General features: G+C 45.5%; 1 protein-coding gene across 1 annotated transcript in view; it reads left to right on the top strand.

Annotated features, from left to right (window-relative positions):
- The window catches only part of si:dkey-122a22.2, a 204,661-nt gene that overhangs the window by 164,899 nt on the left and 12,896 nt on the right, over positions 1-26,866 (top strand). The window contains exon 8 of the mRNA XM_034173815.1: positions 10,091-10,229. Coding sequence (XP_034029706.1) covers positions 10,091-10,229 — 139 coding nt within the window. The remainder of the gene's footprint in view (positions 1-10,090; positions 10,230-26,866) is intronic.

Below are 26,866 nucleotides of genomic sequence, written 5' to 3'. Positions count from 1 at the left end.
ATGTTCTGACATGTCCAGCTCTTACACAATTCCTCGGATACTCACTCGACTGAAAAGCCACCGAAAGCCGTTTGAATCTTCCGAATGGTTTCCACCTGGCTGTCTCTCACAGTTTCTGGAAAAATTTGATTCAGCGCTGCTCCAGTCGTTCAGACATTTTCCTCGCAATGAAAATCCAACGAGGGGGGAGGACCAGTGCTCACTCAAAGCCTACTCACAGGCGAATGACGCAACCGACAGGCGTGAAAAAAGTCACGCATGCACACGAAGGTTCAATGTTGGCTCATGCAAGCACACGTGATTCAAATCCATAAGGTTTTTGAAAAAAATAAAAAGGTCTGATACTTTTTGGACAGACCTCGTATGTATGCAATATGTATTGCAACAGTATGAGCCAACTGTGACTCATTAAAGTAAAACATAAAAAATATAATGCAATGCTAAAATACCCTTGGACCTATGAGCATACAAATAGGAAACAGAATGTGACCTTTTGACCTCTTAAAATAGGTCAAGGTTAGCCATTTTTTAACTTGTCCAAGGTCTGTGTCCCAAGAATGTTTTCTGTGAATTTAAAGACTGGGACAGTAATAGAACTGGACTTATGCTGAGCACAGACGGATGGACGCGAAGCCTTTGTAATACTTGATGGCTATTTTTTGGCCTCGGGTAAAAACAAGTGTGGGACAGTATTTGTGAGAAAACATTTGCACAGGCTTTGACAGCTGTTGCGGCGAGGACAGCTTCAGATGATATTGGATAGTTATTGGTTTTTATCTTTCATAGAGGTACACAGAAAAGAAGTGATTACATGTAAAGGTGAGAGTGATGGAGGTTCGGACTGAGGCAGATGCGTGAGACTTGGTGGTCGATCCGCTCTGTGTTGGCTGTGTGCTGGGGCAGGCTGCGCCGCGCAACGATGGCGGCAACCGGCATGTGGCTCTATTGATTGGGCTCCACAGGCTGAGACCGGCCAATTCATAGCACCAGTGAGCCGAGACCGATTGGGCCTCCTGAGTTACAAAATCCCAGAGCTCTTCTTCACTCATCTGCCAAAACAGTGTTTCTCATGCTCTAGGCAAATATTTCCAAGAGAAAGTTTGAATATTTTCCTTCAAAAAAGATTTGAAGTCCAGCTTTTTGGATGACCCTTCTGTGTGTGTGTGTGTGTGTGTGTGTGTGTGTGTGTGTGTGTGTGTGTGTGTGTGTGTGTGTGTGTGTGTGTGTGTGTGTGTGTGTGTGTGTATACAGTGAGGAAAATAAGTATTTGAACACTCCCGAAGTTCTCCCACTTAGAAATCATGGAGGGGTCTTGTCTTGTCTTGTCTTGTCTTGTGCATGTCCACTGTGAGAGACATAATCTAAAAAAAAAATCCATAAATCACAATGTATGATTTTTTTAATAATTTATTTGTAGGTTACTGCTGCAAATAAGTATTTGAACACCTACCAACCAGCAAGAATTCTGGCTCACACAAACCTGTTATTTTTCTTTAAGAAGCCCTCTTATTCTGCACTCTTTACCTGTATTAATTGCACCTGTTTGAACTTGTTACCTGTATAAAAGACACCTGTTCACACACTCAATCAATCACACTCCAACCTGTCCACCATAGCCAAGACCAAGGAGCTGTCTAAGGACACCAGGGACAAAACTGTAGACCTGCACAAGGCTGGGATGGACTACAGGACAACAGGCAAGCAGCTTGGTAGAAGACATCAACTGTTACGATTATTTATTAGAAAGTGGAAGAAACACAAGATGACTGTCAGTCTCCCTCGGTCTGGGATTCCATGCAAGATCTCACTTTGTGGGGTAAGGAGGATTCTGAGAAAGCTCGGAACTACACAGGAGGACCTGGTCAATGACCTGAAGAGAGCTGGGACCACAGTCACAAAGATTACATTAGTCACACATGATGCTGTCATGGTTTAAAATCCTGCAGGGCAGCAAGGTCCCCCTGCTCAAGCCAGCACATGTCCAGACCCATTTGAAGTTCACCAGTGACCATCTGGATGATCCAGAGGAGGCATGGGAGAAGGTCATGTGGTCAGATGAGACCAGAATAGAGCTTTTGGAATCAACTCCACTTACCATGTTTAGAGGATGAGAACAACCCCAAGAAAACCATCCCAACCATGAAGCATGGGGGTGGAAACATCATACTCTGGGGGTGCTCTTCTGCAAAGGGGACAGGATGACTGCACCGTATTGAAGGGAGGATGGATGGGGTCATGTATTGCGAGATTTTGGCAAACAACCTCCTTCCCTCAGTAAGAGCATTGAAGATGGGTCATGGCTGGGTCTTCCAGCATGACAATGACCCCAAACACACAGCCAGGGCAACTAAGGAGGGGCTCCGTAAGAAGCATTTCAAGGTCCTGGAGTGGCCTGGCCAGTCTGCAGACCTGAAGTCAATAGAAAATCATTGGATGGAGCTGAAACTCCAAACCTGAAAGATCTGGAGAAGATCTGTATGGAAGAGTGGACCAAAATCCTTGCTGCAGTGTGTGCAAACCTGGAAACTACAGGAAATGTTTGACCTCTGTAATTGCAAACAAAGGCTACCAGTGGTGGGCACAGATAACCAAAAAATTAACTTCGATAACAGACAATCAGATAACTGAAAAGTTATCTTTGATAAACATAAAACGATAAAGCACCCAAAAATGTATCGGAAGTTACAGATAACCGATAACTGATAAATTGCAGTATTGTCTCTGATGCATTTGCAACTACTAATAAACTGAATTTGAGTTTTAACACCACTATCGCTTCTGGTAGCATCAAAAGCAACAACAAACCCAAACAATGAGCCCACACTTCTGTCTTTGAACGTCTTGCCCCCTGCTGGAAGCTCTTGTTTACTACATGGCTTCCAGCACAGAAGCAAGCTGAGAGCAGCCATAAAGCCCAGCTCTCTACCAATCACAACGCTCCGGTCAGGCGGAGGTCTTGGAAAATAAAGCAATGCTGACTTGTGGTTTTGATTTATAAATAACATTAATACTGATAGAATAACTCCATTAATGTCAAGTCTATCATTTGTACAAAGTTAAAATATATCATATATCTTTTAATGTTGAATAATGCACTAATTCTGAGGTTTTGTAACAAACACAGACAGATTGAAAAGGATTCTGGGTAAAATGTGCCTCTGCTAAACACTGATTGGTTCAGTCATTCATTATGTAAATCAACACGTTAATGTGACGTGTGTCGTGTGTTGGTGTTTACAGATAAATGTGCTTTTGTAAAATATTCCATTTTTTTATTTGTAAAAACAAGTATTTTTACGGAGCCATGGAAGTGTCATCGCAAAATGTTTTGCATGTGGAGAGAATGGGCCTCATTTATCAACATTACGTAAAAACAGATCTGAGCGCATAATTAGTCTTACGACAAGACACACGTGTGATTTATGAAACATTCGTATCTGACCGATCCCAGCGTACGAATGATCGGCTCTTGATAAATGCGGCGGCTGAATTTAACCGTCATTAGCATGTTACGCCCTTAAATATTCATGGTTCGGAAGCGTCACCCACTGAGCTCAACATGGAGAGAAGCAGCACTGGGAAGAAGAAAAACTTTTCGGAGATGGAAATCGGCATCCTAACATCGGAGGTGGAGAAAAACAAACTTGTACTTTTTGGCAGTCTGAAAAGTGGAGTCAAAGGCACTCATAAAAATGCATGTGGAAGAGTGTAACGGAGGTGGTCAACAGCGTTGCCGCAGAGGAACGGACTCTGGCTGACGTTTGTAGAATTCTTTGACTTAACCTATGCCTAATGATTTTGAATCAATCTTTTATGCACCCACAGTTAAAAGCTTATGCCTGCTAATTGATTAAGAATTCTTTGCATTTAGGTCAAGAAAAAGTGGTCCAATTTAAAGCTGGCCACCAAAAAACGTGTTGCGGCACTTAAGCGCAGCATTAGGCATTTTAATGTGCAATGATTAGTTGTCATTTTTAGGCTATTTATCATATGTATTTTTTATTTTACAAAGGAAGCAGTATCATTAAAAACGTTGGCTTTTTTAAATTAATTTTGTTTAATCCATTTTAAGAATCCGTTTTGATCTGTTCTGAATATGTGGCTGCTTATGCTTGGATGACAGCTGAGGTTTGTTTCATAATTATTTTCAGACTCAAACAGATTTTGTAGTGCTGCGCCGCAGATCCACAGACTCAGATTTGCGTACACGAGCTCAGACCAGACGTGAGCTCTGTCGTGAGATTCGTCTTAGCCTCCGCTCACGTCCAAATTGATAAATACCGAAGTTTGCGTAAAAATGGTCGAACGCACGTTTTCTGCCGTACGTTTGTTTGATAAATGAGGCCCAATGTGCGCACGTTTTATTATGTTGTAAAACGTGCACTCAATATTGTCTTGACACATAAATGTTGGCTATTTGCCCTATTAACGTTTCAAATCCCACAAAGCCTTGGAGAGGTCGCCGCGCTGCGAGATCTCAGTAACATTGAGAACTGCATTGAGACACGCTGATCACGCTGCACTTTAACTGCACACAGACAACACCATTAACATTGCAACATAAAACTGTTTTTATATTGTGCCTAAAACTCTCGTGAATATATCCTCTGGCTTTATAGACATTGTTATTGTGTTTATTTTATGTAAACATGCGAGAATCATAGGCTGTCTCTCCCTTATTTTCAACGGGAGCTGCTGTGAGCGACAGTCGCTTCCTGTTCATGTCGTTCTGGGGGGAAAGTGAAGTTTGCTCTTTAACGTCTTGATTATTGTTCTTTACAACACTTTGTCCTCTTTGTTCGCGACTATTATATATAATATGTCTGAAATTCGGTTTGCATTTATTAAATTCCATGCAGATTAAATGTAACAGACGCGGATTATTTGTTATAATTGTTTTAGCAAGTTTTCAGGGTATCATGCATGCAGTCTTTTATTAACATGACGAAAAGCATAAAAAATACATTTTGTAGTATAATATTAATTTACAACTGTCATCATGTTGATTCTCTATATGTTGTTGACTGCAGCGACTCTCTTGCACGCAAGGGATTATGGGATACGTCAATAGGGCAAATGAACACTACTGGCCAGTAGATGGCAGTAGAGACCTTGAAAACTTGCCAAAACAAAATTCCAGATAATCCATGTCTTGTTATGTGTCGGACGCGGTCGGAGCACCGACCCAGCGTTTGAAAGGACCCAGCATAAAATAAGCAGAGCACGGTTCAAAAGATAACAGAATTTAATAAACATAACAGTGGGGGATGTGCTAAACAACTAAAAAGTCCGCGGTCTGGTGAGGTGGAAACACGGCGCGCTCTCAACAGCGCAAACGGTCCGGAGCCACAGCAGTTCGGACCCAGGGACCCCGCCGACACCCCCCAGGTGGCCACGACAAACCAAGTCTGTGAAGAAAGAAAACATGAGGTGAGTCCAACTCCACACAGAGAGACACAACTCAAAGGTGCACGCAATCAGCAAACACTTCCTGGCTTAAATCTATACATCTTCTCACCCTGCAGGCACGGAACAACTCAGTTCAAATCTCCACTGCAGCAGAAGCTGATTAGACAATTAGCATAACGTGACACCTCAATAACACAAGGTGTGAGGGACACCAAATCCACTGTCATTACTTCATAAAAGTCACCAAAACCAAATTACCTCAGGAAGTGTGCTGAAGAGCGTGAGACCTCACCCAATCCTCCTTCACAGACTGTGGCGTCAAACCTGGAGCGGTCTCTGCGTCCGTGATGGTGAGATTGTTCTCCTGACGTCGATCTCACACGTCTGCTCACAAGGTCGAGTCTCTGGCAATCACACACTGTGCATTCAAGATTTAAATGCAGCAATCTCTGATCAAGACAAAATACACCACAGCTATGAGTCCTGATGACCTGCATGTGAAAACAAGCCTCAGGTGTTCAGGGTGAGGTCCTAATGCCCAGCCACTCAGTCCTGAATGCATACCACCTGGTGGGAGAAACAGAAAACAAAAACCAAGCCAGCCAAACACCCCAGCCCACAACATGTCTGCTACATTTAAGATGCGTGGAATTTAATAAATGCAGACACAACGTCTATAAACCCAGAGAATATATTAACGAGAGTTTTAGACACTAGAGTTTAATGCTGTTGTCCGTAGAGCCTGATCAGAGTGTTTCAGATGCATTTCTCATGTCGTGAACGTACTGAGATTACCCTATCCTACCCATAATGCACTGTTGGGCACAGCATATATCCACACTAAAACCTTAAAAATTAGAGCATTACTTTGATATTTTCAGTTTATAAAACTTCAGACATGACATCAATTTAAATAACTTGTCCGAAATTAGCTTCGTTAAAAGTTGAACCATAAGTTAAAAATGTATGCCTCTGGATGACTTGGGTGATATTGCCCGCGTATCAGTATGGGGTTAAGAGAAATGAGTTTTTATTTTTTTGGGGACCAGTTCTCCTTTGTCTACAGAGGATAGAGCGGTTTCTTCTTAAAGCAGCTCATTTCTGTTTTGCAGAGGGTAGAACTACACATCAGCTACGAAACATTTAACAGGTAGGTGCTCAACTGGTTTTAAGTTTTATAAATATTTGTAGCTGTTCAGCTTTATTTACCACGTTATCGGTCTAAAAATTATTGCACAAAAATTTATCGCAAGATAATTAGTCGATAATGGTTTTACAAGTTATCTAAAAAGCTAATCTGATAATGAAAACATTATCTTCGATAATTATCGGTTATCGGATTATCGGAACTGTGAAGGCTACTGTGCCAAATACACTCAACAAAAATATAAACGCAACACTTTTGGTTTTGCTCCCATTTTGTATGAGATGAACTCAAAGATCTAAAACTTTTTCCACATACACAATATCACATTTCCCTCAAATATTGTTCACAAACCAGTCTAAATCTGTGATAGTGAGCACTTCTCCTTTGCTGAGATAATCCATCCCACCTCATAGGTGTGCCATATCAAGATGCTGATTAGACACCATGATTAGTGCACAGGTGTGCCTTAGACTGCCCACAATAAAAGGCCACTCTGAACGGTGCAGTTTTATCACACACACACACACACATATATACATATACAGTGGTGGGTAAAGCAAACCAAAATGTTAGCTGCAATAACTGTTAATCTGCTAATTGAAAAGTTAACTTTTATAAAACTAAACCGATAAATACCTAAAAAATTTAGCGGAGGTTACAGCTAAAAGCGAAAGTGATAACTTTCAGTATTTACTCCACTACACTGGCAGCTACTGATACTTCTGAATAAATTCAATGGCAATCACAAACAACAGCCAGCCAGGGCTTCTGTCTAAGACCAGCCTTCTCTCAGCAAAAGAGACCTGTTTACCAGAGAGGAGAAAAAAGGGGAGAGAAAAAAAGATCATTTATTTTCTCAGCCATACAGTCTTACATACGTCACAGGAGTCATGCACAGCACAGCAGTTTCGACTTATGGTTAAAACAAACTAAATTAACGTCACCTCTGTCGTTTTTACAAAATGAAAATATCAGCTATAAGTTTTAGTTTTAAAGTATTATTATAATAATATTATTATTATTAACCTTATTTATCACTGCGGCGATGCATCAACTCCTCAAGTATGACTGACCTCTAAGCTAGACTGCCTGATATCTTAGCTTCATATTTTGTAAATGCCCAGTCAGAAGTCAGTCTTGTGGAAAGTTTAAACTCAGTGCTCAAAACTACACTCAACATGATTGCACCATCTTTATTAAAACCATGCAAAACACAGTCACCTTGGTACACTGATTACCTACGTGACCTCAACCATAAGGCTAGAGGTCTAGAATGGAAATGGCGTAGTTCAAAATTAGAAGTATTCCACTTTGCGTGGCGTGATGGTATCTTAGACTGTAAGCATGCACTACTGGCTACAAAGCGGACCTATTACTTTGATTTGATCAACAAAAACAAGCATAACTCAAAGTTCTTGTTTGACACGATGACAACACTTATTCATGGACAACCACCTGTAGTTCACTCTCCTTTTGCAGCACAACATTTCTTGGATTACTTAAAGAAGTAAATAGAAGACATTAGGTTGAGCATATCCCAGCATGCCTTAACCCAGCCATTACACCCTGCTATTGAGGTGGATGCCATTACTGAGGTATTACCTAGATTGATAGACTTTGATAGTATCTCTCTAGGCATGCTGACAAAACTCGTAACGTCAACAAAAAGCACAACCTGCTTATTTGATCCTATACCAACAAAACTGTTTAAGGACCTGTGGCCCACTCTTGGGCCGACTGTGCTGGAAATGATTAATCTCTCATTAACTTCTGGATCTGTTCCTACATGTTTCAAATCTGCAGTGATAAAACCATTATTTAAGAAATCAAATCCTGATGCTAGTGTGTTGAAAAACTATAGGCCAATACCAAATCTATAATTTTGCTATAAAATTCTGGAAAAAAATGGTTTCACAGGAGCTTGTGGCCCACCTTATTGAGAATAATCTCTTTGAGCCACTGCAGCCTGCTTTTAGAAAATATGATTCCACAGAGACGGCTCTCACTAAAGCGGGTGAACGATCTTCTGCTTGCAATGGATTTGGACACCACTATGGTGCTGGTGCTGTTAGATCTCAGTGCTGTGTTTGACACCGTGGATCATCATATTCTGCTCGATAGGCTGGAGAATCTTTTTGGGATTACTGGGAATGCCCTTGCGTGGTTGACTGCTCACTGTGTTTTGTACATTAACACTACCTCTAAGCTTAGTGACATGAAACCTGGGGTTCCACAGGGGTCTGTATCAGACTCCTGCTTTTCTCCCTTTATTTAGCACCCCTTGGGCACATATTCTGGCGTTTTGGGATTACCTTTCATTGCACAGATCAGCCTTCTGATCTGTGTCCGATCAGCCCACAGAAGCGCTGCCTCGTTGTGTCAGTAGCTGCTAGTGTACTGAAATCAATATTGAAAGTTATCGATTTAGCTTTTATCTGTCACTTCTGCTAAATTTTTTAGGGGTTTATCAGGTTAGCTTTGTAAAAGCTAACTTTTCAGTTAGTGGATTAACGGTTATTGAAGCTAACTTTTTGGTTGGTATGGTTAGACCTTACTTGTGTGAAATGCCTTGAGGCAACTTTGTTGTGATTTGGTGCTATATAAATGAAAATAACTTGAAAATGATATATATACATACACACACACATACATTTTTATGTAATTGTGCTTCTGACTGTGAAGACAGAATTCATTGTCCCCTGCTGTCTCTTCAGGGACAGGGGATATACAGTCATGATTTGTCTGTGTGTGCATCCATTACATTATTGTTTCAACACTGTAACTCATGAGCGTCTAATCCAGTTCATTCAAAAACTGATTTGCATAAACATATATTATGTTTTCTTACCATTTAAGCTTTTGGCCCATCTGTCAGTCAGGAGTTTTTCCAACAGAGCCACTTCAAACACTCTTCAAATACTCTGTACAATACACGCATGTATGCACACACACACACACACAAAAGACACACATGCACATACGCGTGTGTGCATGTGTCATTTTCTGAATGTGAGTGCACTGTCCATGAATGCTTCAGTTGCTCTTGGTGGATGATAGTCGACCACCAGCTTCCTTGTTTCTTGTCAAAATATGAAACTGCACTTTATATATTGGACAAAATCATTTAAGTATAATTTCAATAAGATGTATTTTTTTAAACAATACGTCTTAAAAATCTTAAGTGAAAGTGTCTTGGAATCATCTTGTTTTGAGTCAAATTAATTTTCACTTCAACTGGCTGGATTTTTTTTTTTAAATTGTTAAGTTAAAAATAACTTGTTTTTTATGGTTAAAAACTGCCAATGGAACAAGCGGAAATTTACTTGATTACTTAAGGTTTTTAAATTACCTGAGAACACTCATTTAGAGCTTTTTTCTTTTCTTTTCTTTTTCTTTTAGGCAGCTCATTATGCTCTGGCTGTTCATTATAAGGCTGCACAGCAACACAGTGACCTTGAGTGGCTAATGAGTGTTTAAGACTGTGGTTTACTTCCTGTTGATGTTTGATGAACAAGTTTATGTGTCTTTGTTCAGGTACAGTCAGGTGTTACCGTCACTTCAAGCCCAACAGTTTTCAGCAGCGACAGGGCTCAGCCGCATGCTGATCATCCTCGGTGCGATTGAGCCGACGATTAAAGGAGAAAATGTCTCAGAGGAAGTCATCCAGCAGCAGGTCAGGCTGACACACACTAGGGAGGACTCATTTTAACCTCGAAAACTGTTTGAGGTTGAGAAATGAAACTGTTTCTAGTAGCCTTCATAGTTAAAAGAAGAGTAATATCATCTCATGTGAATTGTGTTTGAAACTCTTATTTGTTCACAAATGATCAGAAAAACTTTATTTTTTCATAATTGTGGCAGTATTTATTTTTTGTCATTGTATAGTACAGTAAAACTCGCATCCATCCATCCGCTGGGACAGCAGCTCAAGCAAAGCCGCCCAGACCTCCCGATCCACACACACCTCCCCCAGCTCCTCCCGAGGAACTCCGAGGCGTTCCCAAGCCAGCCGAGAGACGTAGTCCCTCCAGCATGTCCTGAGTCTTCCCCGGGGCCTCCTCCCAATGGGACGTGCCCGGAACACCTCTCCAGCGAGGCATCCAGGGGGCATCCGGAAAAGATGCCCGAGCCACCTCAGCTGGCTCCTTTCAACGTGGAGGAGATGCGGCTCAACTCTGAGCTCCTCTCGAGTGACTGAGCTCCTCACCCTATCTCTAAGGGAGCGCCCAGCCACCCTGCAGAGGAAACTCATCCTGGCCGCTTGTACTCATGATCTCGTTCTTTCGGTCATGAGCCAAATACCATAGGTGAGGATCGGAATGTAGATCGATCGGTAAATTGAGAGCTTTGACCCACCCCCCACCCCGCTCAGGTCTCTCTTCACCACGACGGTCCGATATAGCGACCGCATCACTGCAGACGCTGCACCGATCCATCTGTCGATCTCATGCTCCATCCGTCCCTCGCTCATGAACAAGACTCCAAGATACTTAAACTCCTCGACTTGAGGCAAGGACACTCCACCGACCTGAAGATGGCAAGCCATCTTTTTCCGGTCGAGAACCATGGCCTCAGATTTGGAGGTGCTGATTTTCATCCTGGACACTTCACACTAGGCTACATACCGCCCCAGTGCACTCTGAAGGTCCTGATTTGACGAATCCAACAGAACCACATCGTCTGCAAACAGCAGAGATGAGATTCTGTGGTTCCCAAACTAGACCCCCTCTACACCCTGGCTGCACCTAGAAATTCTGTCCATAAAGGTGATGAACAGAACCGGTGACAAAGGGCAGCCCCGGCGGAGGCCAACGTGCACTGGAAACAAGTTTGACTTACGACCGGCAGTGCAAACCAAGCTCCTGCTGCGGTGGTACAGAGACCGGATAGCCCTTAGTAAAGGACACTGGACCCCGTACTCCCGGAGCACCCCCACAGGGTGCCCCGAGGGACACGGTCGAACATCATCTCCAGATCCACAAAGCATATGTGGACTGGTTGGCCGAACTCCCATGAACCCTCGAGCACCCGATGGAGGGTGTACAGCTGGTCCATTGTGCCGCGACCAGGACGAAAACCACACTGCTCCTCCTGAATCCGAGGTTCGACCTTCGGTCGAATTCTCCTCTCCAGTACTCTGGAATAGACCTTACTGGGGAGGCTGAGGAGTATGATCCCCCTATAGCTGGAACACACCCTCTGGTTCCCCTTCTTAAACAGAGGGACCACCACCACACCAATCTGCCAATCCAGAGGCACTGTCCCTTACCGCCACGCGATGTTGCAGAGGTGTTTCAACCAAGACAGTCCCACAACATCCAGAGACCCAAAGCACCCAGGACTGGTTTCATCCACCCCAGGAGCCCCGCCACCAAGGAGCTTTCTGACCACCTTGGTGACTTCGGCCTGGGTGACGGACAAGTCCGCGTCCGAGTCCCCAGTCTCTGCCTCCCCCTCGGAAGATGCGACGGTGGGATTGAGGAGATCCTCGAAGTATTCCTTCCATCGCCTGACAACATTCCCAGTCAGGGTCAACAGCTCCCCACCCGCACCGTAGACAGTGCTGGTGGAGAACTGGTTCCGCCTCCTGAGGTGTTGGACGGTTTGCCAGAATTTCTTTGAGGCCAACCGATAGTCCTCCTCCATGGCCTCCGAACTCGAACTCCTCCCAAGCCTGATTTTTTGCCTCTGCGACCGCACGGGCTGCAGCACGCTTGGCCTCCCGGTACCTGTCAGCTACCTCCAGGGTCCCACTTACCAACAAAGACAAGTAGGACTCCTTCAGCTTGACGGCATCCCTTACTTCCGGCGTCCACCACCGGGTTCGGGGATTGCCGCCGCGACAGGCACCAGAGACCTTGCGATGACAGCTACGAGCGGCTGCATTGACAATGGAGGTGGAGAATATAGGCCACTCGAACTCCATGTCTCCAACCTCCCTTAAGGCCTGTGTTTTCATCTGGTTTCTGAACTTCAGACAAAATGTAATCATCATTTATTTAAATTTTATTTATTGATTTATTTTTAGCATTATTTAAAAATTGGTCCAGTTAAATAATGACTGGCTTCAGAGGGCTGCTGTGCACATGGCGTGCTCTGCACACACCGTGCACTCAGATAGGTTTGATATGAAAGACACAGTGTTCCGCCAGTTGTTCTCAGCAGACCCTGACGATATGTTTGGGCCTGCCAGGTCTGACCGGCTTCCTCCCCTCCAAGCGGATCCAACTCACCACCAGGTGGTGATCGGTCGACAGCTCAGCCCCTCTCTTCACACGAGGGTCCGAGACACGTGGCCAAAGGGCAGATGATACAACTACAAAGTCGATCATCGACCTCCGGCTCAGGGTGTCCTGGTGCCACGTGCACTTGTGGACACGCTTGTGCTCGAACATGGTGTTTGGGATGGACAAACTGTGACTAGCATAGAAGTCCAACAACTGAACACCACTCAGTTCAGATCGGGGAGGCTGTGCTTCCCAATCGCCCTCCTCCAGGTCTCACTGTCACCGCCCACATGGGCGTTGAAATCCCCCAGGAGAACAATGGAGTCCCCAGTCGGAGCCCTATCTAGTACTCCTCTCTGGGACTCCAAGAAGGTCGGGTACTCTGCACTGCCGCTCGGTCCGTAGGCTGACCCAACAGTAAGAGACCTGTCCCCGACCCGAAGGCGTAGGGACGTGACCCTCTCGTTCACCGGGATGAACTCCAACACATGGCGACTGAGCTGCGGAGCAATAAGCAGTGCTACCCCAGCTCTCCGCCTCTCCCCGTAGGCAATGCCAGAAAAGTGGAGCGTCCAGCCCCTTTCCAGGAATTGGGTACCAGAGCCCAAGCTGTGGGTGGAGGTGAGTCTGACTATCTCTAGGTATTATCTCTCAACTTCCCGCACAAGCTCAGACTCCTTCTCCCCCAGCGAGGTGACATTCCACATCCCAACAGCCAGGGGCTGTGAGCACGGACTGGGCCTCCGGGCCACCCGCCCTCGACTGCCACCCAATCCTCTCTGCACCTAACCCCCATGGCCCCCTCTGCAGGTGTTGAACCCACAGGGGGGCAGGCCCACGTCGCTCTCTCGGGCTGAGCCCGGCCAGGCCCCGTGGGCTAAAGCCTGACCACCAGGTGCTCATGCGTGAGCCCCAACCCCAGGCCTTGCTCCAGGGTGGGGCCCCGGCTCTGCCATACTGGGTGGCGTCTCGGTCCTTGATTTTGTACTGGTCATGGGAACTTCTGAACTGCCCTTAGTCTGAACCATCACCTAGGACAAGTTTGCCTTAGGAGACCCTACCAGGGGCACAAAGTCCCCGACAACATAGCTCCTAGAATCATCTAGGTACGCAAACTCCCCCACCACGATAAGGTGGCATTTCGAGGGGGAGCAGTAAAACTCACATATAATGAATTCAGGTGGACCAGCAAATTTTGTCCGTCATAATCGAAATCTGTTTTATGTATAAAACAATCATCAACCTCCAAACTTACAGTACGTGTAATTTTCCTCCATGAATTGCGGGTCATTTGAGCGGCTTTTTCTGACTTTGTGTTGTGAAGTTGGTCATACTTACAAACCTTTCTGCCAAACATATTTGATCCATGATCAAAATATAATCAGCGTGCGCAGTGCAAAAACTTGAATATTAAATATGACAGGAGAGGAAGGAGTGAAAACGCAAAAGTGACAAATCACAGCCCTCTGCAGTCTCTGATTTAGCAGGTGCGCGCAGCCACACAGAGCGTTGTGACACCCAGGCATATGTGTGAAACTTGACACCATATCACTGCGCAGACAGCAAGCCTGCCTCGTTTAGGCTTTGATTTGAAAAAAATTAATGCTCCAGCTTTTATTCAAGGAAATATGGTAAATCTAATAAGTTTCCACTTACATTTTGTAGAAATAAACACTTCTATATCTAACAATGCTGTTTTTATAACTACTTTATACTTCTGAGGTGATTTATGAGACTTTTAACAGAGATGTTGGCAGGCTAACTAGCGATACAGGAACATCACTGTCAACCATGTTTTACTGAAACATATCATTGGTTTCCTCAAGCGGTCAAATGCAGAGGAAAAGCGTATAGTGACAACACTGGATTTCCCCATCATTTATAATTCGTCACTAAACATTGTACACGTATGCATGAGCTGGCCATGCCCCAGGAACGCCTATCAAGGAACAAACCCAACTGCTTGTCTCCCTCATTTGTAGCTAATCTGACCGAAGAGTTTAGTTTTTAGCAGGGTAACGCAAAATGTATTGAATAGATTTCAATGGAGTTTAGTGAGCAGATGGATAATGTTATGGGAAATGTGTGAAATTTAGAGATGATCCAGCGTATATTCTGGAACTCAGATCCAGAAAAATGCTGAACACATAGCAACAATTACCTCAAATAATGATCCCATAATTAATTCAAAAGTTGTGAGAGGATGCTGATGAAATCTTGTGAGCAGGTAGGTAATTACCAAGAAAATGAGAGATTTTATATGTTGAATTTGATCTGGAACATGTTTTGGATCTGCACTGGATAAGCATTCAGGAACAGTCTAATTAAAAATGTATTAATAATGAACTTCAGTAACATTTTGTGAACAAATAATGTCAGATGAAATGATTTATGTAGTTTGTGAGTCAATTCAGAGATGCAGAAAAATATTAGAGAAAAAGCTATGAATGAATCTTGATGGAAATGTTTTGAGCATGTCGATAAATTTTTAGGAAACACGGCTTAATGCTCAATGCAAGTGAAAGTGTGTATTCTGGCGGTGGGAAACACGTGGCCTTGGTGCAGGCTTGCGCTCTGTCTTCTAGTTTCTATATTTATTGCCAGCAACAATTCCAGGCGTGTCCAGCAGGTAGCAGACAAGCTACATGTAAGTTAAACCACACCTGCTCCTAATTTCTATCATCCAACCAGGGCATGATGCATCCATCATGCCATCCAGCAGGTGGCATTGTTCAACAGGTGGCGGATTTATTATATTCTGTATAACAGAATTTAAAGAAAGTTTCTTTTTGAATTGATGCCTCGAAGTCTGATCAGTTTCTCCTCATTAACTGTGTGAACATGACACAGAAGAACAAAGAAGGTGTTGGGAAAGTGAATGCACGGACCCACGTTAGGGGGCGTAAATGAACGGTCAATAGGAATACCAATAAATAACAATGTATTATGCAAAAGTGCAAACATAAGACGAATATGCTGAGTCCAATTAATAACAAAATGGTGACACGTGTGCAGGCCCGAGGGTAGGAGATGCCTATCCAGAAAAGAGCCGGAACCCACGAAGTTCCACCGCCAGCCGGAGGCCTGCAATACACCAGAGCCGCCAAGTCCTGGTCCCCCAGGTGGCCACCGTTGAGGCTGTCAGACTGGTACTGCTGGCAGGAGCAAAAACAGGTTAAGGTGGGTGTGTGTACACCCAGCAAACAGTCAGCAACTCACAGTTATCCTCTTGGAGGAATAAATCCAGATCCTCCCAGAGTGCAGAGGAAAAACTGGAGGATGTGCAGTGTCAGTTGTTATACTTAGTAAGTCAGAAGTGAGGAGTGGAGACGCCAAATCCTCCAACTTCCACAAACTCGGCTACAAGCTGCAAGTATACGTCACAACTGCAAAGACTTCAGTAACAATGAATGTGTGTACGGCACAAAACGGCTGAGTTGGTTTACCTGTGTGGTAAGCTGATAACTCGGCAGAGTTATGGTGTCTCTCCCAGGCTTTTATGGTGTGGATGATGATGATGATGATGAAAAACAGCTGACACCCTAACGGTGCGCACCTGGTGGTGCCAGAAAATGCCAACAGGCCAGTGCGCCTTCTTCAGGGCAAAAAGGTGCCCACAAGGCAGGCGCCATCTGGTGGTGGGCCAGCAGTACCTCCTCTTCGGCGGCCCACACAACAGGACCCCCCCCTCAACGGGCGCCTCCTGGCACCTGACCCAGCTTGTCGGGGTGCTCCTTGTAGAAATCCGCCAGGAGGGCGAGATCCAGAATGAAGCTCCTCTTCACCCAGGAGCGCTCTTCTGGGCCATACCCCTCCCAGTCTACCAGATATTGGTACCCCCGACCCCTCCGATGTACGTCTAGGAGTTTTTTGACTGTCCAAGCCAGTTCTCCGTCGATGATGCGGGCAGGAGGCGGCGCCGGTCCGGGGGTGCAGAGGTGTGGTGTGGCTTGATCCGGGACACATGAAATACTGGGTGAATCCGTAGTGAAGCGGGGAGTTGTAGTTTCACGGCAGCAGGGCTGATCACCTTGAGTATTTTGAACGGTCCAATGTAACGGTCGGTCAGTTTTGGAGAGTCTGTTTGTAGAAGGATGTTCTTGGTGGACAGCCAAACCTCCTACCTGGGCTGATAAGCTGGGGCCGGGGCTCGTCATCGGTCCGCATGGTCCTTAGCCCGCATCCGGGCCTTCAGGAGAGCAGAGCGGGCTTTCTTCCACACCCGACGGCATCTCCTGAGGTGGGCCTGGACCGAGGGCACCTCGACCTCTCCCTCAACAGCCGGAAACAATGGGGGCTGGTACCCCAAACAGACCTCGAATGGGGAGAGGCCGGTAGATGACGAGATTTGACTGTTGTGAGCATACTTGATCCAGGCCAGATACTGACTGCAAGCCATCGGGTGCGCAGAGGTGACACACCGTAATGCTTGTTCCAAATCCTGGTTGGCCCACTCTGCCTGACCGTTCGTTTGTGGGTGGTACCCGGACGACAGGCTCACCGTGGCCCGCAGCTCCTTACAGAAGCTCCTCCAGACCTGCGAGGAGAACTGAGGACCACGGTCTGACACTATGTCCGTCGGGATACCATGCAAACGCACGACGTGGTAGACCAGGAGGTCTGCAGTCTCCTGGGCAGTCGGGAGTTTCGGGAGGGCCACGAAGTGGGCCGCCCCGGATGTTTTTGGTCCCGGGGCAGTAGGTGATCTTGAAGTTAAAGCGTCCAAAAAACAGTGACCACCGGGCTTGCCTGGGGTTCAGACGCTTAGTGGTCTGGATATATTCCACGTTCCGGTGGTCAGTGAGAACCACAAATGGGACCACAGCTCCCTCCAACAGTTGTCTCCACTCCTCAAGGGCCTCTTTCACAGCCAGGAGTTCCTAATTGCCAGCATCATAGTTCCGTTCGGCGGGGGTTAACCTGCGGGAGAAGTAAGCACAAGGGTGGAGAACACTATCGGACTCCCTGCTCTGGGACAGTGCGGCTCCTATCCCTGAGTCAGAGGCATCCACTTCAACGATGAACTGGCTGCTAGGATCGGGCTGCACCAGAACTGGTGCAGTTGAACACCGGTGTTTCAACTCCCTAAACGCGGCTTCGCACCGGGTGAAGGGGACTTTGGTGGTAAAAATTGACGAACCCTAGGAACTGTTGCATCTTCCTACGATTTACCGGTTGGGGCCAATCTCTCACTGCAGCTACCTTAGCCGGATCGGGTGCGACGGAGTTGGAGGAGATAATAAACCCCAGGAAGGACAAAGAAGTGCGATGGAACTCACACTTCTCGGCCTTCACAAACAGCCGGTTCTCCAATAACCGCCGGAAGACCTGACGGACATGCTTAACATGAGTTTCAGAGTCCTGGGAGAAAATGAGGATGTCATCTAGGTAAACAAAGACAAATTGGTGCAGGAAATTGGTGCAGGAAATCCCGCAGAACGTCGTTTACCAAGGCTTGGAATGTGGCGGGGGCGTTAGTGAGGCCGCTCTCTCTCTACTGGTGGTTGGCTCTCACTGCGGTATTGTATCACTTCCTGTTCCGGAGCACAGCGGTGTTTTGCTGTATCTGTTAGCTGTTAGCTGTCTGCGTAGTTAGATTGATCTAGATAATTAGATAACGATTTATTTCACAGTGTACTCTTCACGTGTCTTAACTAAAGCACCCTCTCTGCTGAATCACCTCTAAATTATTTTCACATTCTTCACTTTGTGTGTTTTTAAGAATCCGCTAGCTTAGCACAGCTATTAGCGCTTAGCCGGTTTAGCATGGCGGCTTCTCCTATCTCTCCCCCACTTTTCTGCGCTTGGTGTGAAATGTTTAGTTATTGCTCGGCCTCCTTTAGCCGTAACGGTACTTGTAATAAGTGTAGCTTGTTCGTAGCTTTGGAGGCCAGGCTGGGCGAATTGGAGATTTGGCTCCGCACCTTGGAAAATCCTACAGCTAGCCAGGCCCCTGTAGTTGGTGCGGACCAAGGTAGCTTAGCCGCCGTTAGCTGTCCCCCAGCAGATCCCGAGCAGCTGGGAAAGCAGGCCGGCTGGGTGACTGTGAGGAAGAAGCATTGTTCTAAACAGAAGCCCCCTGTACACCACCAACCTGTTCACATCTCTAACCGTTTTTCCCCACTTGGCGACACACCCGCCAGGGATCAAACTCTTGTTATTGGTCACTCTGTTTTGAGAAATGTGAAGTTAGCGACACCAGCAACCATAGTCAAATGTCTTCCAGGGGCCAGAGCAGGCGACATTGAAGGAAATTTGAAACTGCTGGCTAAGGCTAAGCGTAAATTTGGTAAGATTGTAATTCACGTCGGCAGTAATGACACCCGGTTACGCCAATCGGAGGTCACTAAAATTAACATTGAATCGGTGTGTAATTTTGCAAAAACAATGTCGGACTCTAGTTTTCTCTGGGCCCCAGCCCCAATCGGATCGGGAGTGACATGTTTAGCCGCATGTTCTACTTGAATTGCTGGCTGTCTGAGTGATGTCCAAAAAATGAGGTGGGCTTCATAGATAATTGGCAAAGTTTCTGGGGAAAACCTGGTCTTGTTATGAGAGACGGCATCCATCCCACTTTGGATGGAGCAGCTCTCATCTCTAGGAATCTGGCCAATTTTATTAAACCCTCCAAATTGTGACTATCCAGGGTTGGGACCAGGAAGCAGAGTTATAGTCTTACACACCTCTCTGCAGCTTCTCTCCCCCTGCCATCCCCCCAATACCCCATCCCCGTAGAGACGGTACCTGCTCCCAGACCACCAATAACCAGCAAAAATCTATTTAAGCATAAAAATTCAAAAAGAAAAAATAATATAGCACCTTCAACTGCACCACAGACTAAAACAGTTAAATGTGGTCTATTAAACATTAGGTCTCTCTCTTCTAAGTCCCTGTTAGTAAATTATATAATAATTGATCAACATATTGATTTATTCTGCCTTACAGAAACCTGGTTACAGCAGTATGAATATGTTAGTTTAAATGAGTCAACATCCCCGAGTCACACTAACTTTCAAAATGCTCGAAGCACGGGTCGAGGAGGAGGAGTAGCAGCAATCTTCCACTCCAGCTTATTAATTAATCAAAGACCCAGACAGAGCTTTAATTCATTTGAAAGCTTGACTCTTAGTCTTGTCCATCCAAATTGGAAGTCTCAAAAACCAGTTTTATTTGTTAATATCTATCGTCCACCTGGTCGTTACTGTGAGTTTCTTTGTGATTTTTCAGACCTTTTTTCTGACTTAGTGCTTAGCTCAGATAAGATAATTATAGTGGGTGATTTTAACATCCACATAGATGCTGAGAATGACAGCCTCAACACTGCATTTAATCTATTATTAGACTCAGTTGGCTTCGCTCAAAATGTAAATGAGCCCACCCACCATCTTAGCCACACTTCTGACATATGGCATAGAAATTGAAGACTTAACAGTATTCCCTGAAAACCCCTTTTTGTCTGATCATTTCTTAATAACATTTACATTTACTTTAATGGACTACCCAGCACTGGGGAATAAGTTTCATTACAGTAGAAGTCACTTGACCCAGCTATCTTAGCTAATTATAGGCCAATCTCCAACCTTCCTTTTATCTCAAAAATTCTTGAAAGGGTAGTTGTAAAACAGCTAACTGATCATCTGCAGAGGAATGGTCTATTTGAAGAGTTTCAGTCAGGTTTCAGAATTCATCATAGTACAGAAACAGCATTAGTGAAGGTTACAAATGATCTTCTTATGGCCTCAGACAGTGGACTCATCTCTGTGCTCGTCCTGTTAGACCTCAGTGCAGCTTTTGATACTGTTGACCATAAAATATTATTACAGAGATTAGAGCATGCCATAGGTATTAAAGGCACTGCGCTGCAGTGGTTTGAATCATATTTATCTAATAGATTACAATTTGTTCATGTAAATGGGGAGTCTTCTTCATGGACTAAGGTTAATTATGGAGTTCCACAAGGTTCTGTGCCAGGACCGATTTTATTCACTTTATACATGCTTCCCTTAGGCAGTATTATTAGAAAGCATTGCTTAAATTTTCATTGTTACGCAGATGATACCCAGCTTTATCTATCCATGAAGCCAGAGGACACACACCAATTAGTTAAACTGCAGGAATGTTGTTCAGACATAAAGACATGGATGACCTCTAATTTCCTGCTTTTAAATTCAGATAAAACGGAAGTTATTGTACTTGGCCCCACAAATCTTAGAAACATGGTGTCTAACCAGATCCTTACTCTGGATGGCATTACCCTGACCTCCAGTAATACTGTGAGAAATCTTGGAGTCATTTTTGACCAGGATATGTCCTTCAAAGCGCATATTAAGCAAATATGTAGGACTGCTTTTTTGCATTTGCGCAATATCTCTAAAATTAGAAAGGTCTTGTCTCAGAGTGATGCTGAAAAACTAATTCATGCATTTATTTCTTCTAGGCTGGACTAGTGTAATTCATTATTATCAGGTTGTCCTAAAAGTTCCCTGAAAAGCCTTCAGTTAATTCAAAATGCTGCAGCTAGAGTACTGACAGGGACTAGAAGGAGAGAGCATATTTCACCCATATTGGCTTCTCTTCATTGGCTCCCTGTTAATTCCAGAATAGAATTTAAAATTCTTCTTCTTATAAGGTTTTGAATAATCAGGTCCCATCTTATCTTAGGGACCTCATAGTACCATATCACCCCAATAGAACACTTCGCTCTCAGACTGCAGGCTTACTTGTAGTTCCTAGGGTTTGTAAGAGTAGAATGGGAGGCAGAGCCTTCAGCTTTCAGGCTCCTCTCCTGTGGAACCAGCTCCCAATACGGATTAGGGAGACAGACACCCTTTCTACTTTTAAGATTAAGCTTAAAACTTTCCTTTTTGAAAAAGCCTATAGTTAGGGCTGGATCAGGTGACCCTGAACCATTCCTTAGTTATGCTGCTATAGACTTAGACTGCTGGGGGTTTTCCCATGATGCACCCAGTGTTTCTTTTTATTCACTTCTTTTGCTCTGTATGCACCACTCTGCACCAATGCACCAATCATTAGTGATTGATCTCTGCTCTCTTCCACAGCATGTCTTTTTCCTGATTCTCTCCCCTCAGCCCCAACCAGTCCCAGCAGAAGACTGCCCCTCCCTGAGCCTGGTTCTGCTGGAGGTTTCTTCCTGTTAAAAGGGAGTTTTCCTTCCCACTGTCGCCAACTGCTCATAGGGGGTTGTTTTGACCGTTGGGGTTTTTCTGTAATTATTGTATGGCTTTTGCCTTACAATATAAAGCGCCTTGGGGCGACTGTTTGTTGTGATTTGGCGCTATATAAATAAAATTGATTTAATTTGATTTGATTTGAACAGCATGACCAGGTACTCAAAGTGACCTCAGGGGGTGTTAAATGCCGTCTTCCACTCATCTCCCTTCCGGATCCGAACCAGATGGTAAGCATTTCTAAGATCCAACTTTGTGAATATTTTGGCTCCATGCAGGGGCGTGAACACTGAATCTAAAAGAGGTAATGGGTATCGGTTGCGAACCGTAATCTCATTCAGCCCTTTATAATCAATGCATGGACAGAGACCACTGTCCTTCTTGCCGACAAAAAAGAAACCTGCACCTAACGGGGATGAAGAATTCCGGATTAGCCCGGCAGCTAAAGAGTCCTGGATGTAGGTCTCCATTGATTCGCGCTCAGGACGTGAGAGATTGTACAGCCTGCTGGACGGATACTCCGCGCCTGGAATCAAATCAATGGCACAATCATACAGTCGGTGCGGGGGCAGGATGAGGGCAGATCCTTGCTGAAGACGTCAGCAAGGTCATTGTACTCAGCCGGCACCTGCGTAAGATTGGGGGGAACTCTGACCTCCTCCATAACTTCATCGCCAGGTGGCACTGAGGATCTTAAACACTCCCGGTGGCAGGTTTCACTCCATTGAGCCACAACCCCAGACAGCCAGTCAATCCGGGGATTGTGCTTTACCATCCATGGAAATCCCAAAATAACTCTGGAGGTAGAACGTGTTACATAAAACACAATCTCCTCCCTGTGATTACCAGAGATGACCAAGGTTAAAGGCCGTGTCTGGTGTGTGATTTCTGGTAGTAGGGTGCCATCTCGTGCTCGCACCTTCAATGGCGAAGGAACGGCCACCAGAGGGAGCCCTACTTCCTTAGCCCACGTACTATCCAGTAGGTTCCCTTCCGATCCTGTGTCAATCAGTGCTGGAGCGGTAAGGGTTAAATCCCACAAAGGATTGTGACTGGGAGTCGTGCGCATTTGCGTGGGACACCCTGAGGGGAGAGGGACAGCGCGCACCCGGCCACGCCCTTTGTCTCGCTCCCGCTTGAATTCCTCTAACCGATTGTCTAAATGAATAACCAGATCAATAAGCCCATCTAAATCCCGCGGGTGATCCTTAGCCACCAGATGTTCCTTTAGGGCCGGAGACAGCCCGTTTACAAAGGCGGCGCGGAGTGAGACTGAATTCCAACCGGACCTCGCTGCCGCGATGTGGAAGTCGATTGTGTAATCAGCTGCACTCCGCTGTTCCTGTCTCATTGACAGCAGCATATTTAAAGGGGCCTCGCCTCTGCTGGGATGATCGAACACCAGTCGAAACTCCCTTATAAATTCAGTATAAGTTGAGAGGACCCGTGAATCTCGTTCCCAGAGTGCCGTAGCCCAGGCGCGTGCTCTGCCCTGAAGTAAATTAATTACGTAAGCCACCCGGCTGTGCTCAGACTCGTACATAATGCGCCGTTGTGAAAAAATGAGCGCGCACTGCATCAGAAAGTCCGCACACGTTTCAACACAACCACCGTACGGTTCCGGGGGACTAATGTAAGCTTCGGGCGACGAGGGGAGGGACCCCTGAACGACCACTGGATTAACCCTGTTTGGCGGCAGATCCACTGGAGGGGGAGCGGCTGCAGCCGCGCCTGACGCGCGCGTGTCTACCTGCGCGGTTAGAGCCTCCATCCGACTGCTGAGGTGAGCATCCTGCTCAGTTAATAAATCCAACCGAGCAGTGAGGTTAGACAGAATGTGCTGCAGCTCACCCAGCGATCCTCCTGGTGGATCCTGCGCACCTTGCACTTCCATTGATTGATCATTAGGTGGTGAACGCCCCTCGGAGTCCATGACGTGGCCGAATTATCCTGTTGGGAAAGTGAATGCACGGACCCACGTTAGGGGACGTAAATGAACGGTCAGTAGGAATACCAATAAATAACAATTTATTATGCAAAAGTGCAAACAGAAGACGAATATGCTGAGTCCAATTAATAACCAAATGGCGACATTCTGAGTGCCGGTCCCAAGCCCGGATAAATGAGGAGGGTTGCGTCAGGAAGGGCATCCAGCGTAAAACAAGCCAACCCAACTATGCAGACTCAGAATCGAATTCCCATACCGGATCGGTCGCGGCCCGGGTTAACAACATCCGCCACTGGTGCTATTGCCCAACAGGGTGCCGGTGGAAATTGAGCTACTGCTGGGCGAAGACGACGACGAAGAAGAGGAGGAAAACGTTGCCACGAACAGCGGGAGAAGAAGAAAACTAGAAGGGTGAAAATGAGAGTGGGGACTTTGAATGTTGGTAGTATGACTGGTAAAGGGAGAGAGCTGGCTGATATGATGGAGAGGAGAAAGGTAGACATATTGTGTGTGCAAGAGACCAAGTGGAAGGGAAGTAAGAGCAGGAGCATCGGCGGTGGGTAGAAGTTGTTGTACCATGGTGAGGACAGAAAGAGAAATGGTGTTGGGGTCATTTTAAAGGAAGAGTATGTTAAAAGTGTGTTGGAGGTTAAGCGAGTGTCTGACAGGGTGATGAGTGTGAAGTTGGAAATTGAAGGGGTGATGATGAATATCATCAGTGCATATGCCCCACAGGTAGGTTGTGAGATGAAGGAGAAAGAAGATTTCTGGTGTGTGTTAGATGAGGCGGTGGAGAGTGTGCCCAAGCATGAAAGAGTGGTGATAGTAGCAGACTTCAATGGGCATGTTGGTGAAGGGAACAGAGGTGATGAGGAAGTAATGGGTAGATATGGTATCAAGGATAGGAATGGGGAAGGACAGATGGTAGTTGATTTTGCAAAAAGGATGGAAATGGCTGTGGTGAATACCTACTTTAAGAAAAGGGAGGAGCACAGGGTAACATATAAAAGTGGAGGAAGGTGCACACAGGTGGACTACATTCTTTATAGGAGATGCAAGCTAAAAGAAATCACAGACTGTAAGGTGGTAGCAGGAGAGAGTGTCACTAGACAGCATAGGATGGTTGTTTGTAGGATGACTTTAGAGGTAAAGAAGAAGAAGAGAGTGAGAGCTCAACAAAGGATCAGATGGTGGAAGCTGAAGGAGGAAGATTGGTGTGTGAAATTTAGCGAGCAGGTGAGAGAAGCACTAGTTGGAGGGGAAGCAGTTTTGGACAGTTGGAAGAGTACTGCAGATGTGGTGAGGGAGACAGCTAGGGCAGTACTGGGTATGACATCTGGACAGTGGAAGGAAGACAAGGAGACTTGGTGGTGGAATGAAGAGGTCCAGGAAAGCATAAGGAGAAAGAGGTTGGCGAAAAAGTTTTGGGATAGTCGGAGAGATGAAGAAAGTAGACAGGAGTACAAGGAGATGCGGCGTAAGGCAAGAAGAGAAGTGGCAAAAGCAAAGGAAAAGGCATATTGCGAGCTGTACAAGAAGTTGAATAGTAAGGAAGGAGAAAAGGACTTGTACCGATTGGCCAGACAAAGGGACAGAGCTGGAAAGGATGTGCAGCAGGTTAGGGTGGTAAAAGATGCACATGGTAATATGCTGACAAGTGAGGAGTGTGTGCTGAGAAGGTGGAGGGAATATTTCGAAGAGTTGATGAATAAAGAAAATGAGCGAGAGAAAAGGCTGGATGATGTGGTGAGAGTAAATCAGGAAGTAAAAGAGATTAGCAAGGAAGAAATGAGGGCTGCTATGAAGAGGATGAAGAGTGGAAAGGCAGTTGGTCCAGATGACATTCCAATGGAGGCATGGAAATGTCTAGGAGAGATGGCAGTAGAGTTTCTAACCAGATTGTTTAATAAAATCTTGGAAAGTGAGAGGATGCCTGAGGAGTGGAGACGAAGTGTGCTGGTTCCTATTTTCAAGAACAAGGGTGATGTGCAGAGCTGCAGTAACTACAGAGGCATAAAGCTGATCAGCCACAGCATGAAGTTATGGGAAAGAGTAGTAGAAGCTAGGCTTAGAAAACAGGTGAAGATCTGTGAGCAGTAATATGGTTTCATGCCGAGAAAGAGCACTACAGATGCAATGTTTGCTCTGAGAATACTGTTGGAAAAGTACAGAGAAGGACAGAAAGAGTTACATTGTGTGTTTGTGGACTTAGAAAAAGCTTATGATAGGGTGCCAAGAGAAGAGTTGTGGTATTGTATGAGGAAGTCTGGAGTGGCAGAGAAGTATTTTAGGGTAGTACAGGACATGTACAAGAATAGTGTGACAGCGGTGAGATGCGCAGTCGGAATGACAGACTCATTCAAGGTGGAGGTGGGATTACACCAAGGATCAGCTCTGAGTCCTTTCTTGTTTGCAGTGGTGATGGACAGGTTGACAGATGAGATCAGACAGGAGTCCCCATGGACTATGAAGTTTGCAGATAACATTGTGATCTGTAGTGAGAGTAGAGAGCAAGTTGAGTCTAGTCTGGAGAAGTGGAGATATGCTTTGGAGAGAAGGGGAATGAAAGTCAGTAGAAGCAAGACTGAGTACATGTGTGTGAATGAGAGGGAGCCCAGTGGAATAGTGCAGTTACAAGGAGTAGAAGTGGTGAAAGTAGATGAGTTTAAATATTTGGGGTCAACTGTTCAAAGTAATGGAGAGTGTGGTAGAGAGGTGAAGAAGAGAGTGCAGGCAGGGTGGAGTGGGTGGAGACAGTTGGCAGGAGTGATTTGTGACCGAAGAATATCAGCAAGAGTGAAGGGGAAAGTTTACAAAACAGTAGTGAGACCAGCTATGTTGTATGGTTTAGAGACAGTGGCACTAACAAAAAGACAGGAGGCAGAGCTGGAGGTGGCAGAGCTGAAGATGTTGAGATTCTCTTTGGGAGTAACAAGAATGGACAAGA

The sequence above is a fragment of the Thalassophryne amazonica genome, chromosome 7 (genome assembly GCF_902500255.1).
Source record: "Thalassophryne amazonica chromosome 7, fThaAma1.1, whole genome shotgun sequence".
Classification (NCBI taxonomy): Eukaryota; Metazoa; Chordata; class Actinopteri; order Batrachoidiformes; family Batrachoididae; genus Thalassophryne; species Thalassophryne amazonica.
Note: the sequence above shows the minus strand (reverse complement) of the source record. Positions and strands in the feature narration are given on the sequence as shown.